The sequence below is a fragment of the Blastomyces dermatitidis genome, assembly GCF_000003525.1.
Source record: "Blastomyces dermatitidis ER-3 genomic scaffold supercont1.12, whole genome shotgun sequence".
NCBI classification, from domain to species: domain Eukaryota; kingdom Fungi; phylum Ascomycota; class Eurotiomycetes; order Onygenales; family Ajellomycetaceae; genus Blastomyces; species Blastomyces dermatitidis.
The window spans coordinates 1,117,737-1,136,251 of NW_025544785.1; the positions used below are offsets into that span (position 1 = coordinate 1,117,737).

The 18,515-nt window shown below is 31.1% G+C and overlaps 2 protein-coding genes across 2 annotated transcripts; both read left to right on the top strand.

The window, feature by feature from the left end:
• Positions 1–5,551: 5,551 nt before the first annotated feature.
• Positions 5,552–6,195, top strand: BDCG_08833 (uncharacterized protein). Its single transcript, XM_045424614.1, has one exon. The coding sequence runs from the start codon at positions 5,581–5,583 to the stop codon at positions 6,115–6,117; it is 537 nt and encodes a 178-aa protein (XP_045273290.1). The 5' UTR covers positions 5,552–5,580; the 3' UTR covers positions 6,118–6,195.
• Positions 6,196–6,261: 66 nt separating this feature from the next.
• On the top strand, positions 6,262–7,141 carry BDCG_08834 (uncharacterized protein). The gene has a single exon (XM_045424615.1). It carries the CDS (start codon positions 6,488–6,490, stop codon positions 6,683–6,685), a length of 198 nt encoding a protein of 65 aa, XP_045273291.1. The 5' UTR covers positions 6,262–6,487; the 3' UTR covers positions 6,686–7,141.
• Positions 7,142–18,515: the final 11,374 nt, after the last annotated feature.

The window sequence follows — 18,515 nt, forward strand, 5'->3', positions numbered from 1 at the left end:
AGTCACAGAAACACTTATAAGAAGCTCAGCAGCAGTCAGACATTGTTTATAAAGATATTAAAATTGAAAAAATTTTTATTCTTGAGAAGTTCTTGAATCAATATATGAACATTGTCAGAAACACTCTCTCTCTGTTATCTGAGTGAAAACACTTTATGAATGAATAAGAATACTCACAGTTTATAAGAATGAGAGCTGTTATGAAAAAAGAGAAAAGAAGATGAGATTTTATAAACAGATCTGAGATATTTATACTACTCTAGAGAGGTTTACTTATACTATGAGTAATTTCACAGAACAGTCAGATCACTCTAGTAAATAAGAGTGATTATGAATCACAGATCTGAATCTTTCTATGTGACTATAAAGAGTGATTGCAGACTGTGAATATCTTGATTCTACAATTCTACAGAGTTGATGAAAGAATGAAAAATTCCTCACAATTCTACAGTATCAAAGAACAATGATTTATGAGAATGAGTGAAAGATTAACTCACAAATATTTCTCTTTAATAAGAATGATCTCATAAAGAGTGATTCATCTGTAAGATGAATCTGTGTAATAATCACACAAGAATCTCATGAAAATAATTAAGAGTCAACTGAAACTCTTCTATATAAAAGATGTGAGATGAATCTGTGTGATAGTCAGAGAAGAATCTGTAGATTATAAAGAATCTTGTGAAATAAGAAACTGAGTAATAGACTCTTTTCTCTTCACAGTGATAAGGGATTTTTCCTCACTGAGATTTTTTATAGATGTGAAGAGTTTTTAGTGAGTATCACTGCAGTGCTGAGCTGACTATGAAGTCACTCAGTGAAAGGCTTCACAGATGAAGTCTTAGAGAGAGAGAGATATGTAAGAAATCTCACTTCTCACAGATTCTTTATCTCTATTTCTATCTCTCATGTAATTAATAGAGCTAGCAGCTCTTGACTATATATAACTATATAGACTGGAGTTTGTGAATACTATTTATAACTCAGCTTGAATGCTATTATACATTTGATCTCTACATTTTATCTTTCTACTGTGAATACTTCTAGTAGTTAACAGTATATATCACGCCAAGCTGCAAACATCTGAATAATCGCCTGCGAGCACTTATTCTTACAGATATTCAATAAATAAATAAATCAGTCACATCACTGAATATAATACAGAATATTAGAACACAGTGAAGTTCAATATATAAGATAACTATTCAGACTCTTCAATTGTATTAGATGATTAATCATTGAGTGCAATACTCTGATCAGAAAAAGATTCAGATATTGAAACTTTTTAATATGAAGTGAACTCAGTTGAAATATATAATTAATTTACTGTTTCAGTTTTATAAGATAATAAAGACAGTCTCAATCACTCATATATTAATACTGCAGTCAGTCTGATGAGTGTATAACAGTTTATTTACTTATCTTAAGAAGCAGTTGAATCACTTAAAAAGAAATTCAGTCTGAGATGATGTTATAGTGCAGACTATTATTACTGTAAGAAATAAACTGATATATTATTACAGTAAAACTGAACAATCTTTTACAGAGTACTATACTATAGCAGCTCTACTAGATCTCTCTTATTAAGTTAATATCTACACTTCTCAAGATTGAACAGAGAAGAAATAAGACTCATATATTAAATTAGTCTGAGACTATTATAATATCAACTATCAGAGATTTGAACAAGCAGATATTTGAGATGTGAAGACAGTGAAATACAATTCTCTAGTAAGTAATGATCTTTGATAACACTTTATATCTTATAGAACTATAACACTAACTTTGAAACAGAACTTGCATATATTGATTGCAATCAAAAATCAGGCAAAACTACATGCTTATAAAACTGAATTTGACTGCTATCTTCAAGATGATTCAATAAATTTACATGCTAAATCAATTCTAGAGTTATGAAAAATTGTTGAAAGTATATATTCAACTGTTGCACTGATGATGTGTGATATTCTAGTAATTTCATTGACAGAGATGAGAATAAAGTGAAAGTTCAACTCAAGTTGAGATATTTATCACTATTATCAGAGACAATTACAAGAAGAAACAATCAAGAAACTCATGATTATAAAACATAGAATTATCAGACAGTTTAATACCTCTGATCACAGTATATCAGAGAAGTATAGTTTTCATGAGAAAGTGAAGAATAAACTTACACAAGAATGTATTTAGTTATTTCATGAGTATTATCAATAATTGTTACCAAATTCTGATTATATAAGTAATCACTGAATGAATCAAATGAGACTGATTTTGATCTTCAGTCTCAGTCTCATTCTGATTTTAAAAGAATGATCATCTTTCACAGTTTATTCTGAGAAATTACTCTCATTTCACTGTTCTTGAATTAAATCTGGTCATTTTTCACATTATTTCTCTCAGAAATGGTTCATTTTCAGATTTTTTTAAGGCTTGATTCTGATGGGACTCACGTCAAGAAATGTATGAGACCAGACTAAATGAGATTAAATGTGAAATTCATGGTCCCGCCGGCCAGTCTAAGTAACAGCAGCTGAAAGAGCTGTAGAGATCTCAGTGAAGATTTTATTAAGTTACTATACTCTTTTTACTGTGTATTAAGCAGGCATTCAGATCAGATTATTGTCTTTTATATATCATACAGCTGTGAGCTGCTGAGCTGCTGTTATTTTACTGATTGAATTACTACTTAATATTTCAGTAGATACTGCTATCTCTGCTACTCTCTTCCTGTTTCTGATTATCTGACATTGATGTCTTTCTATGAGAATAGCTTTATATGCTTTATTTACAGCTGTAATTTGACTTGACAGAAAGCTATGAAGCTGATCTTTAAATTCATCTTGATAGCTTCAAATCTGAAGAAGATTGACAGTATTATATAATTCATTTCAATTAAATTCAAAGATAGATATCTTCTGATGAAAAAGAGCAGCTATCTGTTACTAATATTAAGTAGACATAAATTATAAAGCTGACACTGAAAAGTCTTAATCATGATAATACTGTTTCTTTATATATTTAATACATCAGTTCTTAAGTTCTGACAGTAGAATGACACTGTGACTATTATCTTAAGATATCTTGATAATGTTTGTAGTGAGTGACTATTTAAATACAGATATATAGCTTGAATTATATCTGCTACAGTATTTCTTCACAGAAGTATTCATTCTATTCATATCAAATAAAAGTTGATTCTTCTTAAAATAGATCAGAAGAGCTTTTCAGTGATATAAATTATTAATAATTTTCTTTCAGTCAGTGAAGAGATTGACTTATTTTTATATTTCATTCTCTATTCATGTCTTCACAGTAATTATTCTATATTGACTTTAACTCTGACTTATTATATTTAATGTAATACTTTCAGTATCAGATATATTCTTTAAGTTTATAAACTGTAATAACTGACTAATCTGATATTGAGTTCTTTACTGAGATCTTTGTTTTACTGATAGTTAAGAAGATTGAATAGCTTTCTTTTTATAATCTTCAGAGTCAAATACTTAGTAGAGAAGAAGAATTAAGATATAGTTTTTTTAATCTGATCTATAATCTTCTCACTTATATTATTATTAAATATTCACAATATCATCTCTCTTAATAGAAAATTCTTATACAATAGTACACTTAATATCTGAAATATTTATACTTATACTCAGTGAGATTATTATTATCATGATTTATATTTTCAATATTGATTTTATAAACTTCTCAAAGTGAATATTCTGATTCATCTCAGATACTTGAGATATAAAATACTGAATAATGTTATTAATAAAAGAGATATGAGTATTATTAATATTCTGTCTGTTATTTTAACAGATCTGAAGAAGTATTAATTAGAAATATTACACTACTTATTAAATCTTGATATAACTATTAATAAAGATAATAATCTTTAAAATATATTAAAATATAATCTTTTTATCTGTATCAATGATCTTGTTTAATAAAAAATATAATATATTATAGAATATAAGTTTACTACATGAAATTGAATATATACTGATAAAGATATTAGAATAATTAATACAAGTTTGAATAATCTGAATCTGCTGTGAATTTATATTAATAGAATAAAATTCAGTCTTTTAAAGAATGATATTCTCAGCTTTACTACTGAGAATTGTAGAACAGTTAAATCAGATAATATTCTTATAAAGAAGCAATCTCAGATACTTCAGTTTAATAAACTGATTATAGAATTAACTTCACTGTGTAATAAGATAATACTTATTAATAGCTATAAGCTCAATCTTTTCTTACAAAGTAGAGTCTTAAAGAATATACTGAAATTACTTATAAAGAGCTTACTCTGAACTGAGTAGTATATATATATACTTACTCTGTTAAATATATTTGAGTAAGTCTTCTTATCTCTGAAGATTATCAGTATTGATTAGATAAGAATTAATACTGAGAAATTATACTATATCTCTTATTTACTGATTATTAAGCTTGTTTAGAGAAATCAGTTAAATGATTATCTTTTCTATCAGAATTATATAGAATTAAAGAATAAGACTCTTTTCATAGCTAGTTCTAATAATAAATAAAGTATTACTATATTTATATATTATATACTAAAGTATACAGACTTATTCTATATATAACTGAAGAGTACACTCAGAATCTGAATATAAGTCTTGAAGTATTTATTAAAGATAATACTAAATAATATTCTATTATTTATTAATATTATCTGATTTAGTATAGCTTATAATAAGTTATAGTATATCTTTAATATTTATTGAAAGTATTTACTTTAATAATAACTTTTAAAGTTATTATTATAGCTAACTTATATATTTTCTTTAATCTCTCTTAATTATATTTAATACAGTTGATAAGATATTATTTAACTCAGCTGTTAAAAAGTGACTCAGCTGTTAAAAAGAAGTATTATATAATTGATTCAGAAGTTATTAAATAATCTCAGAAATTATCAGAAGTTATTATAAATTAATATATTATATAAGATTATTAAGAGATCAGAAGTTATCAGAAGTTGTTAAAAGTCACTGAAAAATATACTTAATACTTTAACTATAGTTTCTAATAACTGAATAGATGTTTTAATAGCAAGATCAAGATATTGAATGACTAGATATAATCATGATTGAAAAATTAGTAAATTATTCTTATATTTAAAATCATAGTAGTAGTTTTCAATGTAATACTTCATACTCAGAATATATATATTTTTAGATAAAAATTATATCAATTAACAGAAAATTGAAAAATTAATTCTTTAAGATAATAGAGAAATAATCTATAAGTGATATTATATAGTAATTCTATTTTAAATATTATAATTAAAGCAAATTATTTCTGTGTTACTAATAAATAGAAATCATTTTTTCTCAGATACTCTGTGAAGAGTTTACTGAGAATGTCTCATTTAGGTTTAGTATAAGCTCTGTGACAGTTGATTAACTCAGATATTAGCAGAACTTGACAGAAAGTAGCAGTAGTTCAGATTGAGTTAGCTCGGAGTGGAGTGGCTGAGTTTACTGAGATAAGTTTTAGTCGTAATATGACCATATTAGCCCACGTGACCCGAATATTGAGCAGCCGATGCCTTTCAGAAATTACCCCCAAAGTACGTCGCAAGGAAAATCTACAGCCAACGAACCGTATCAAAATGTATACATTCAATCAGGCAATACAGTTACGCGAAGTATATTGCCTCGAAGCATCGTATTTCAGCCAGTGAATTCGGCGCCGGTAGCACGACCGAACATTACTGGAAGCGAGCAGGGGTGTCAGCGGCAGCTTGGAGAGCGCAGGAATCCGTTACCCCCGACATCCCCGCCCTCTCCAAATCCTATGTCTGATGGCTTCGGTTCGAATAACGCTAGACAAGAATTTGTACCTCAGGCTGCCCCTGACAATTTAGACTGCTTTGATAGTGCAATGGAAGCCTTCGCCTGTCGGGCCGTCCCCCAAGGTTCGGACTTCAACGACCTTGGCAATGTAAACGACGAAATGCAGCTGTTCGCATCTCAGGACGCAGTCGCTCTCGGCTTTGAAAATTTTGGCAGTGCAAACTATGAAATGCAGCAGTTCGCATCTCAAGGCGCCAATCTCTATGCTTCGGAGAGTACAGCGTAATCCAAAGTTTATATTTGGTTTAATAATAAAAAATTTATAACTTAATACAATGCCTACAATGATCCACTGCGGAAGTCTGGCCAACTCAACGCGTTCTTGCGTCTCAGTTTTATGCTTTGTAACGGAATGTTATAGAACGATCGACAAGCACAGAGCTGTTAACGGATTACGAAGTTTCCTATTTATTTATTTTTGGTTTCTTGGTTGCATGACCAGGCCATGGCTTCTCTAAAGAATAGGGGATATAGTGGGCATGGACAGGCCATGGCTACTCTGAAGAATAGGGGAATTTTTTCCCCTGGGGACGACATTGGGCATGACCAGGCCATGGCTTCTCTAAAGAATAGGGGATAGTGGGCATGAACAGGCCATGGCTACTCTAAAGAATAGGGGAATTTTTTCCCCTGGGGACGACATTGGGCATGGCCAGGCCATGGCTTCTCCAAAGAATAGGGGATATAGTGGGCATGGACAGGCCATGGCTACTCTGAAGAATAGGGGAATTTTTTCCCCTGGGGACGACATTGGGCATGACCAGGCCATGGCTTCTCTAAAGAATAGGGGATAGTGGGCATATACTGGGCATGAACAGGCCATGGCTACTCTGAAGAATAGGGGAATATTTTCACCTGGGGACGACATTGGGCATGACCAGGCCATGAATATTCTATTATGCCTTCCGGTTTAAACCAGTTCATTTCGGTTGGTTACCAGTACTCTGCTGAGCCTTACTAGAACCCCACAAGAGAGACGGGTATTATGGGTCATGTAAATAATTCCATCTAATTGAACAATAGCCAATGGTGCATCTCCCGAGTTCCCATAGTGCGGGTCAATTTGTTCAAATGGTTCTCCCTGAAAGGGACTGTAGCCATCACCCTTCGGGAAAACATTGAAGCATGGGGGATGAAAGTATACGGCGACTAGAGATGGATTACTAAAGGTAGGTGCAGAGTCTTAACTAGTTCCAAGGTCAACGGCGAAAGTGATTAAAACTAAATCAAAATAGACCACAAAATGGTTAACCTCAATGGGCTTGCCGTCTGGCGGTTTCCCCCCCCCTTTGCAGAAGAGTGACCAGTTAGACACCATTATCTAAACCCTTAAAGCTATTGGTGTTTAGCAAAGAAAACGAAACAACAAATAAAGATCAGAAAATTGCAAGTTTATATAAAATTTAATTGATGCCCTGAGACATACAAATATTGGTATCTATAATCATAATTTTAACATATAGATATAAAACAAGCATTTGCTTCTAAAATATATTCAGAAGCGATAGTATTAAACAACCGAAAACATGACACTTAAATTTCTCCCCAAAGTACTGGCATTTACAACTAAATCTTTCACTGGGGCATTTTCTTTCCGTGCTCCACAGCAATAAATTTACGTATCCCCAGGGTTTTTCGCCTTCTTACGGCATTCTTCTTCTGCTGACTGTGTTCGATTGGCCACGACTTTGGTGTAGCTCTCAGGGACATATGATTTCCCAGGGATTGAGCTGCCACAAGCTCAGAAATCAGTGTTCTTGCGGCATGACAGAATTTCAAGGTATCTTTAGTTCTCAGAATGCCCCTTAAGCTTGAGGGAGACCACACTTTAAATCAGATATCATGGTTTTTGAGACGTTCTATAATCTCAAGGCATTTTTAGTTCTCAGAATACTACTCTTTGAACCTGAGAGAGATCACATTCTCAGAACGCTCTTCAATTCTGAGGAGAACCACACTTTAAATCTGTAATGTCATGATTCTGAAAGCTACTTGAGGCCCAACACTGGGCATTAAGCCTCAAGCTATCTGCGGAATCATGACATTATAGGTTTAACGCGTGGTTCTCCTTAGGGTTGAGAAGTGTAATAGGAATAAGCCCTCTCTTAGGTTTAAAAAACATTTCAGGAATCAAAAATGCCCATAAAATGTTCAAGAATTGGTGACATGCTTGGCCTTTGCCAGAAGGCAAAAGTATTTACCGACCGCAATTGCGAATTATTCCATTATTACTGAATTGTTACTCAATTATTACTAGTTATCCAACATTCTAGAAGATGATGTTGAGTTATCAATGATAACACATGGTATCAAGAGCTTCTTTGAGCTCATTCTCAGATTTTATCATTTTCTCCACCGGATACTCCGCAAGTGGCTTAATAAGATCTGGCCTTTAGAAGTTGCAACTGTAGGGCGACCGATAGCTGGTCTTCCAGCGGATTCCAGCACGTGACGGCTCTTGGTTTTTCTTAGCTTTACCTTATCTCAGCGGGCTCAGACCTCTGGCTCGGTTTGAACGGGTTGCAGCATTATTATTAACTAGTTAATCCAGCATGACACTAACCTACTTTTGATACAAGTCATGTGCTCAGAGCAATCCTCACCAGAGAATCTGAGAAGAAATAGTTTCATCTTCAATGAAGATTTCTGAGATTTACAAGGATTTTTCAGATTCTTTAACTTTGACTTTCTATTACTATATATTCACATATCTTGGAGATTTGAAAATCACCTTAGCTTATAGCTAAAGAGAAGAAGAATAGAAATATTTCTTTAATATTTTAAAAAAATCTATATTTAAGATAGATATATACTCTTGAAAATGATCATATTTTTTAATCTCAGAATTTCTAAGAGCTTTTTTTTGTATGAGAAATTGAATCAAAATTCCTGTGTTCAAAAACACACTGATCAACTTTGAGATAATACTTCTATTCTAAGAACTTGAGATATGAATATAAAAATCAGATACATCACAAGAACATTATTATTCTAAGGTTTTAAGATAATATAGAAATGATGAATCTATGAAGTTGAGTTGAAATTCTCTTTCATACTCAGAGTACTGAGTAAATTCTTTTCATGTTACTAATAATCAGAAATCATTTCTTCTCAGATGCTTTGTAAGATATTATCACTTATATAATCTGATTTTACTATTTAAATTAGCTTATTGCTTATTTAAGATTAGCTCATGACATAATCATCAATTCAGTGTTAAAACAGTAATGATATCTGAAGAAGTATCTGAGCTTGCTGAGATAAGCTTTACTGACATTTATCTCAGCAAGCTCAGATGCTTCTTCAGATATCTATTCATTGCTGTTTTAACACTGAATTAATGATTATGTCATGAGCTAATCTCAAATAAGCAATAAGCTAACTCAAATAGTAAAATCAGATTATATAAGTGATGATATCTTGTAAAGCATCTGAGAAGAAACAGTTTCTGATTGTTAGTAACACTAGACTGATCACTGAGATTATGAATTTCACATTTGATCTCATTTGATCTGATCTCATACATTTCTTAGTGTGAATTCTGCTGAGACTGACTATCAAAAAAACATGTAAAGTGACTATATATCAGATCTTAAAATGAGACTATGACTTGAAAAAAATAAGAAAGTAATCTTATTTAATCTCATTTAGTCTCATTCTTAGTATAAAGTTACTATTTTTAGATATTTTAAGATTTTTTTTAGACTATTTTTAATTTTTTAAAAAGTAATGCTTTTTGATAATACTTAAATGAGATTTAAAGTCATTTAAAGTAATAAAAATAATTTAAATTAAGAAGTGAAAATTATAATCTTATTTGAAAAATATAATAAGAGTAGACTGATCATATAACTGTGTCTGAGATCAGAATCAAACTTTATAGTTATTATATTATCTAAAAGTATTACTTCTGATCATGATTTATATTCATTATATTGATTTCAAATCATGTTATTTTAAATATTAAAGATCTCAGATTTACTTTTCAAATAAAAATCTAGTTCTAAATAAAGAATATATTTAAATTCTTAGTCATATTTTCATTCTGATCTCATTATTGAGAATAGCACTAAATGAGATTATAAAATCACTTCTCACTTACATAATATTATAACATAGTGCTTATTTGTTGAAAATTCAATAGAGAGTATTATTAAATATCATTACTTTTCTAAACACAGATTATAATTTATATAATTTTAATTATGAAAAAAATATAAAATATATAAAAAAAACAAAAAACAAAAAATAAAATAAAAACAAGAAAAAATCAGAATGAATAAAAAAAAAAAAAGAAAAAGAAAAAAAAAAGAAAAGAAAAATAAAAAAATAAAAAATAAAAATAAAAAAAATCAAGATTGCAGAGTTACAGTACTTTTAAAATACTCACTTCTCAGAGTCTTCACAATATTTATTATTAATTATATATCTCTCATAGTAAGAATAACACAGTCATGATAAGTTATTATCTTAATATCATCTAATAAATAATCAGTATATATCTGTATAAATGTGAATATTTAGAAAATATATACTTAAAAAGTGTGATCAGAGTGAACTCTGCTATCACTTGAATAATATCAAGAACAGAACACTGAAATTGATAATTTCTCTTATTAATTTCACAGATAAGATAGATAAAGATAATCTTAAAAAATATAAGATTCTCTGACTTCTGATAAAAACAGATCTCACAGAGAGACTCTATTTTTATAATATCAGAGACTGAGTATTATTAAAAAGCATTACTTTCATATAATATATATATACTTACTGTAACAATTCACTCTCTATATATATAATCAAGAGTTGCAGCTTTCTCACACTGTACAGCTCTTTCTGAGATACTGACACTGATTTATAACTCACACAGTCTCTCAGTTCAGTATACACTGTGTGTATACAGCTCTACATGCTGAGACTGTGTTAATTATTATAATCTGATATGATACTCACTTTTCACAGATCATGTTTCATTTAAGAGAGAGAGAAAGAAAAGACATAACTGTGATTTTATTAAGAGAGAATGAATAATTAATAATATTGAATATAATTTAATTCTTCTATATTTAAAATTTAATTAGTCTATACTCTTCAATTTGAGAGTTTCTAAGAGTGTTTTAATAGTTTTCATACTAGCTTGAACTTAGTAATGAATTGAAGAAGAAGAGAAAAGAGAGAAGAAAGAAATAAGAATAACTTATCTTTATAATATAAAAACAGAGAATTACTACAATCATTCTCTCTAGTAATAAAGATCTGTTTTCTACATATATCATTATTTATTATTATTATTCTTTCATTATACTCATATGCAAGCGGAGCTTATGATGAGTCCTTGCGTGATGTTAAATACAGGTCAAGTGTTGGTTATACAGGAGGAAATACAGGTGTTGAGACCACGCCAAGATAACAAGAACATAGAAAATACAAAGAAGTGACAATTAGATACATGCGATAATAACTTCCCAGCCCAGGAACATAGAGCGATTTATTGGAGCGATTTGTACACCTCTGTATTTATTAGAAATCTGAGGTGCTTGAGTTCTGGATTTAATGTATCCCCTGCGGGTTTCGAACCCACGCGCCTTGGTTTCCCACGCCAAGGCGCTACCAGGTGGCCGCATTAACTATTCAGCCACCGGGGCTCTTCATATATCTCTGATATAGATTATATAATAACTGTATACAAAGAATATCAATACTGTATACATTGAATGAAGATGATATTACTATGCAACACTGTAGCTGTTTTCATATATCTCTGAAAGCTGTTAATATTTTCTTTATCTCTTTATATTTGATAAGTTAGTAATATATTTCAATGCACTTCTTCTTTCATTATTATTATCATCATCATTATTATTATCATCATCACTATTATCATTATTACTATTATTATTATCATTATTATTATCATTATTATTATATCATTTCTGACTGCCTCTTCTTCCTTCACTTCTCTTCAAAACTTACTGAAACATCATGTCATCTCTCTTCAAATATTCTGCGGTTCTGTGAATCATCAAGGCGCGTGAGCGCTGTCACAGATTGAAGAAAGAGAAGAAGAAGATGTTCAAGTAAGAGAAGACAGATTGTAAGACATATTATAATATCTTGAAGAGACTTTATAAGAGAGTAGAATGATAACAATTTTAAGTAATACTTCTGATAGATTTAGACTGAACTAAGTATAGAAATAATACAGATAGTATTACTTATAAGAGATTAAAGAAGAAGACAGTAAAGAGTCTTATACAGTAGTAGTGAGATCAGAAGAAGTTCTGAGAATAATTTGAGTTTAAGATAAAGAGAGAGAGAGAAAAGAAGAGTATTACTATAAATAAATAGCAGTAGAAGAAGATTGAGAGAGTATTAAAGTAGAAGATAAAGAAGTCAAAACTGATAAGTTTTTTATTTATTAAAAGATAATAATTTTTGATAACACTTCTATTCTCTAATTGATTAGCAGAAGCTGATAGAGAAGAAGAGAATTGAGATCTTATTCAGATCTTAAATGCACTTCATAATTCATAATATTAAGAAGACAGCTCTGCTCTCTGAGTATATCAATCTGCTTACTACTGAGATGAAATCTGAGACAGCAGATCAGAAAATGCAGGATTTTGAGACATAGATTAATCTAACTGAGAGAAAGCAGCAGAAACTCTTCTCTGAGAAGACAGTAAAGAGAGATTTTAAGATGATTATTATCTCAGATAAGAAGAAGAAGAAGAAGAAGAAGAATGAGAAGTAAATTATAAAAAATAATAAGAAGAATGAGAAAGAGAAGAAGTAGATTTTTTTCTTTTTATATTAGTTAGTTATAAGTTTAAGTTTTTAATTATTAATAATTAAAATTGATTTTGAGTTTTTAAAAATTATTGTACAAGTTGTAATCAAGTCAGGAATAATATATATATATATCTATATTTAACTATCATGATTCACAAATCACTATAATGTATAAGTATCAACATTTTTTCAATATTGATATTCATAATATTAATATATTTTTAATGATATTCTCTGATAATGTAATTTAATAACACTCTCTTTTACAATATTAATATATTTCAAGAAATATGATAGAGATTAATCAAGATTGTTTATTTACTTTTATATATCAATGATATTCAATCTGAGTTAGTTCTAAAATTATAACTAAGCTAAGAAACAAGATTATTTTCTCTTATATTAATTCTTCTTACACACATTAGTGATCAGTTATTGAAAATAAATTATTATCTTTCTTAAATTATTATCATATCTTCTGAATTCACTTCTTTCACTTCTTTTACTTCTATTGAAGATTCATAAACTCTTTAAGAAATCACTATAAATCATAAAGTCTACATTATTTATAATTCAACACAGAATACTCTCTTTCAATCATGATAAATGATCACTTCATTCTTCACATCTGATTTCAGATTACAAAATTTATGAAAAACTCAACATAAATATTAAGATGAACTATGAAATAATTATCAACAGATTGTATTATAGATTACTGAAGAGTTATCTCTCTACTACAATCACTATAACTTTATTCAGAAATATTCATTATAAACTGATTATAACTCTGAAGAAATTTTCTGACATCTGAAGTCATCAGAATACAGATAATAAAAGAAAAATAATCAGAAAATTACTACTAAGCTGATAAGTTACTCTATCAGATAATAATTTTTAATAACACTAACTTTCTAATTTGAAGAAAATCATGTGAAAATGACTATATATCAGTACTCTGATTTCATAACTCTTATTTAATAACTTTTATAAGTAATTACTTTACATGTGTATATCTCTGAATCTTTCTCTTCAATTAATTGAAAACTCTGAATTCTGAACACTTCTTCAAATACTTAATTCAAATTTTCATATTTCACATCAATTCTGTCTTCAGTTCAATCTTGAGACACACTATAAAGTTGTGATTCAAAGGTTGCTTAAGCCAGCGTACGATTACAGGCGTACGCCGGCTTCTTATATTGTAATCTCATACACTAAATTAATTAGTGTATGCTATGGCCTCTTTACATGCATACACTAGTAGTTCAGAAGCAGCTGTATTATTATTCAACAGTTGTACATTCTTTCAAATCACATCCTCCCTCATCAGATTCAGTCACACTCATGTGATCATGTTGTACACTCTAGCTTCATGTGAATTAGCTTGTCACTAGTGTTTCATGATTATGTGGCCTATCTCTGATTCAGCTAGCATCCTGCGTACATTCTCACAAAGAAACTTTCACTATATTATATCACTCATTCACTAACTTTTTCCATTCTTTAATCATCATCTTCATCATTGTCATCATTGAATGCTATCATCTCATTCAAGATTTCTACTTCTTCTTCTGTTCAACTCTTTTTATCTGTCCATCTATCACATTGTACGTGTTTCTGGCAATGGCTCTCATCCCACAGCAGTGTCATTGTAGTGCTCATATCAGGCAGTTCATTAGCAGTAAGTGTAATGTGTTGTGAAATGTGATCAGGACTTGTTTATCTTCTAATGATCATCAGAATAACATATTATCATGAATAATAACACATCTTCTTTATCTTCTCATACACTCTTGACTGTTTCTTCTTCTCAGTGGGTTTCTGATTGTGTTTTCTGACACAATTTTGCATGAACATAGATGCTGATATGTTTGTTTTTATTCACATAGAATCTTCACACTTTGACAGATCTGTGTCTGCTGATGATAGTGAATCTGATATTACATTCTTGATTGAGAACTTGAAGAATGTGATAATGAAGGAATTGTCTGTGTTATGTGTGACTGAGTCTTCTATATCTCTTCTTGCCTCTTCTGCTGCTTCTTTCTCTGCTGCTCTCTTCTCTGTTCCTTTCTCTGCTACTTCTCAATCTTCTACACTTGCTTCTGTGTCTGGTTCTCTCACTTCTGCTACCTCTGTTTCTGTGATCCCTGGTTTTGCTGCCTCTGCTTTCATTACTAGCTCTCCCTGTTTCAAGGAGATGTTGTGTAGACTTAATGAATCATGTCTCTCAGTGTGTACACTCCCGCCCTTCTTATCAACTCTCAGAACAATTTATTGTATGAAGACTGTGTATAATATGACTATCTGAAGCTCAGTCATAGACACTGATTATTATATTCATTTTAAATATTCATGATGAGATAATTGTCTATTCATCTCAGAGAATCACTTCTCTTCTCAACAGTATTGAAATTATAAGTCTTTTTCTTTTTCATCTTTTCTTTCTAACACTGATTTTCCTGTTCTTAGAAGAAATCATTATGGATTTTACTGTATATAAAGTTATGATATTCACAGATATCAAGAAACTTTTTACAACTGTAAAGTTCAATATTATGAGAACATTCACTCTGATGAATTTCTTTGAGATGATTGATCTGTATCAGCCTATTCTCTGGCATCTGTCATCTGACTTTATGATGCAGATGAAAGATATTTATGTTTTCAGAAACAGGAATGTGAATGTTGTACTCTTTTACACCCGCAGGCGTGAGGCTCATACACCTTGTCTGAAATATTGTTGTGAGAATGAGCTGTTTGCATACTATGTTCTGCTTCCTGCATTCTCTTATGTCTCTCTCTCTCTTTCTGAGGAGCCTCATGCATGTTGTAATTGTGTGTACAATTCTAAGATCAGTGAGTGTTTATTTAGTAATTGTTATCTCTGTTTTTGCAGTTTCATACACTAATAATAGTTCTTAGTTGCTTCAGTGCCAGAGGTCATTTTAATTGAAGATGACAACATCACTGAGACTACTCTCTTCTGCTTCTAAGCTTCTTCTATCACTTTCTCTTCCTTTCCCTTCTCTGCAGAGAAGGTTGTGTGCACACCAGATTATAAGTGTTCAGCTTCAGATGACTTTCACTGTTGTTCATTCAGTTCTGCACCTTCTTCTTCTATTTCTTCTGTCTTCATTCTCTCTGTCCTGGCTTCTGATTCTGCAGGTCTCATACTCTTCTTCAATTTCTCTACACATACACATATGCATTTCTATATTGGCATTCCAGTCAATCTTGTGATAAATGACATTAATGTTGTATACAGAGCAGTAGAGGAATCAGAGATGTGTACAGTGTTGTTGCAAGAGTGACTTACAGCTCTCAAATCTCTTACAGATCTCAAGTTTTGAGATTTCCTTTGTTTTTGACATTTTTCAGATGGCGTGGTGTTGGAAATAGATTAAATGTATGATATATAAAAATGAATGAGATATGTATGATAACATTTGTCTTTTACAGCTGACTCTTACAGTTGATGATCAATTCATCATCTCTTTTCTTACACTTTTCCTCTATCTGCTAGCTACTACTCTTACACAACCTCTATATAGTACAGCATTCAGTGACTAGGTTTAGCAGCTTTCAACTTTTTGTGATTCTGTCTCACATATTATACTGTCTCTCTTCACTCACTCAGATCACTACAGTGAACAGTTCATTGAAACTAATCTCACTCAATCTCTGAGTGTTCTCAGAGGTTGAGATGGCTTAGTCTCATGTGTTCACAGATGTTTCAGATAGTTTATTCTCTGTGATCTCTGCAATTGAACTGATGTAAACAGTTGAATTCAACTCTGAATTCCTTTTTCTTCTGTAATCTGACTCATGTGTAAGTCTGTCACTTTGAGACTGTTCTTTACTATGTTGTGTCTGCTGTCTGCAGTGTGTTATCATATGATCAGCTACAGTCTCATCACTTATTAAAGTGTGATGTTCACCTGATTTCTTCATTTCTTCTCATTCTTTTCTTATAATCATGAAAAGGTTGGAATAAGTGAGATTATCTGATTTGTAAGCATCTATGATTTCTCTTACTTCATGAGGCTTTTCAATTATAAGTCTCTTCTTTTTCAATGCTGATGATAGTGCTGTAGATAATTATAATCTACTCAGGTCTTGCATCTTTGCTTTCATAAGTCATGAATCATTGATTAAGTTGTGTAAGATTCATTCCTCTGATTCTTTCAATGTGTACATTCTCAGAGAATGTGATTTGAGTATCTTATATGACTCAAACCATCTAGGTTGGAACTTCTCAGAACTCTCATTGTGTATGAGAACTCACATTCTTATCTTGAGACTCAATTTCTTAACAAGTGAGTCTCATATTCTTTTCAATTGAATTGCTCAGTTCAGGAGTAACTCATTAGCTTTTGTGTGTGCATGACTGATCTCTTTCAATCTTGATTCTGCATCTGTGACTGTTGCATCTGCAACTGCTACTGTTACATTCATAACTGCTCTCTTCTTCACCTTTTCCAAAGCATTCTCCGGGATGCGCGGGTGCAATTCATACAACAGGTAGAATGATGAATGCTTGAAGACTGCATGCTGTTAAATCTGCATGGCTAATAGTGCCTGCCTGAGATATTCATCTCATAGTCTCATAGGCTTACTCACTAGATATTTCATCAGCATGTTGCTCAAGATTTTATTCAAGCATTTCATCTTCCTGTTCATCTGTGAATGATATGATGTTGTTCTACAATGTCTTGTCTGTAACTGGCTCACAAAATGCCTCACTGCTCCTTCTATGAGGTTTGCACTGTTATCAGTTAGAATCTCACATAGCATTCCATAGTTGACATAGATCTCATTATATAGGAACTTCATCATCACCTTCTCTATCACCTCTGGAACTGCTTTTGCAACTGATCAGTCAGTAGTGTAATCAATAGCAGTGATTATTCATTGATTTTCATTTGATATTCACAGCAATATGTCTATAAGGTTCATCTCTCATTATTTGAACAGTTGTATTATACACTTCATCTGATATTGTGCTTCTTTATATTCTAACTCTTTCTTAGATTCTTTTGCAACCTGATAATTCAGGCACTCATAAGCATATGTCTGAATGTCCTCAGCCATGCTTGGTCAGTACACTCTTGGTTTGAGTACACTCATGAGTTCAGAGCTTTCTAAGTAATCAAATTCCTTGTGTATATGAGTCATCAAGTCGCGTCTAAATGAAGATTCTAGATAGGAAGCTTCTGCATATTCTAGATCACAGTAAAGCATAACATTGTTTTTCAATTTCCTCAGCTTGAAGTTCAGAAGCATCTCTTCTACTACTTTCATAAGATGCTTATCATTTGATATCTTGTCATTCTTCAAGTGAGAGATTATAGCATTCACTCATTCTGATTCCTTGCATTCTCTCAGTGTGTTTAACATGAACATTTCTTATACCTGGTTTGCAGAATCCTCATTCATGAAATCAGGTCTGTGACTGATTACATCAGACATCACTGCATCTGATCTCTTTCAGTATTTGATATGAAGATTATATGCTTGAAACTCTGAGATTCAACATGCTAAGTGTTTGAAAGGTTTTATTATTAATTATAGATAGACAAGGCTTTTATGATTCATAATCACTGTTGTTGTATGCCTGTTATTAATATATCTATCTCACAATGCCAGTGTGTGCTTGATTGCTAGCAATTCCTTTTCATGCACTGAGTAATTAAGCTCAGTGTCTGATAGTTTTCTACTATTATATGTCACTGAGTGCAGCTTGCTGTTCTTACTCATCTGTAGAAGAGTATCTCTGATAGCTTATTCAGATACATCTGTCTTGATGTAGAAAGATTTATCATG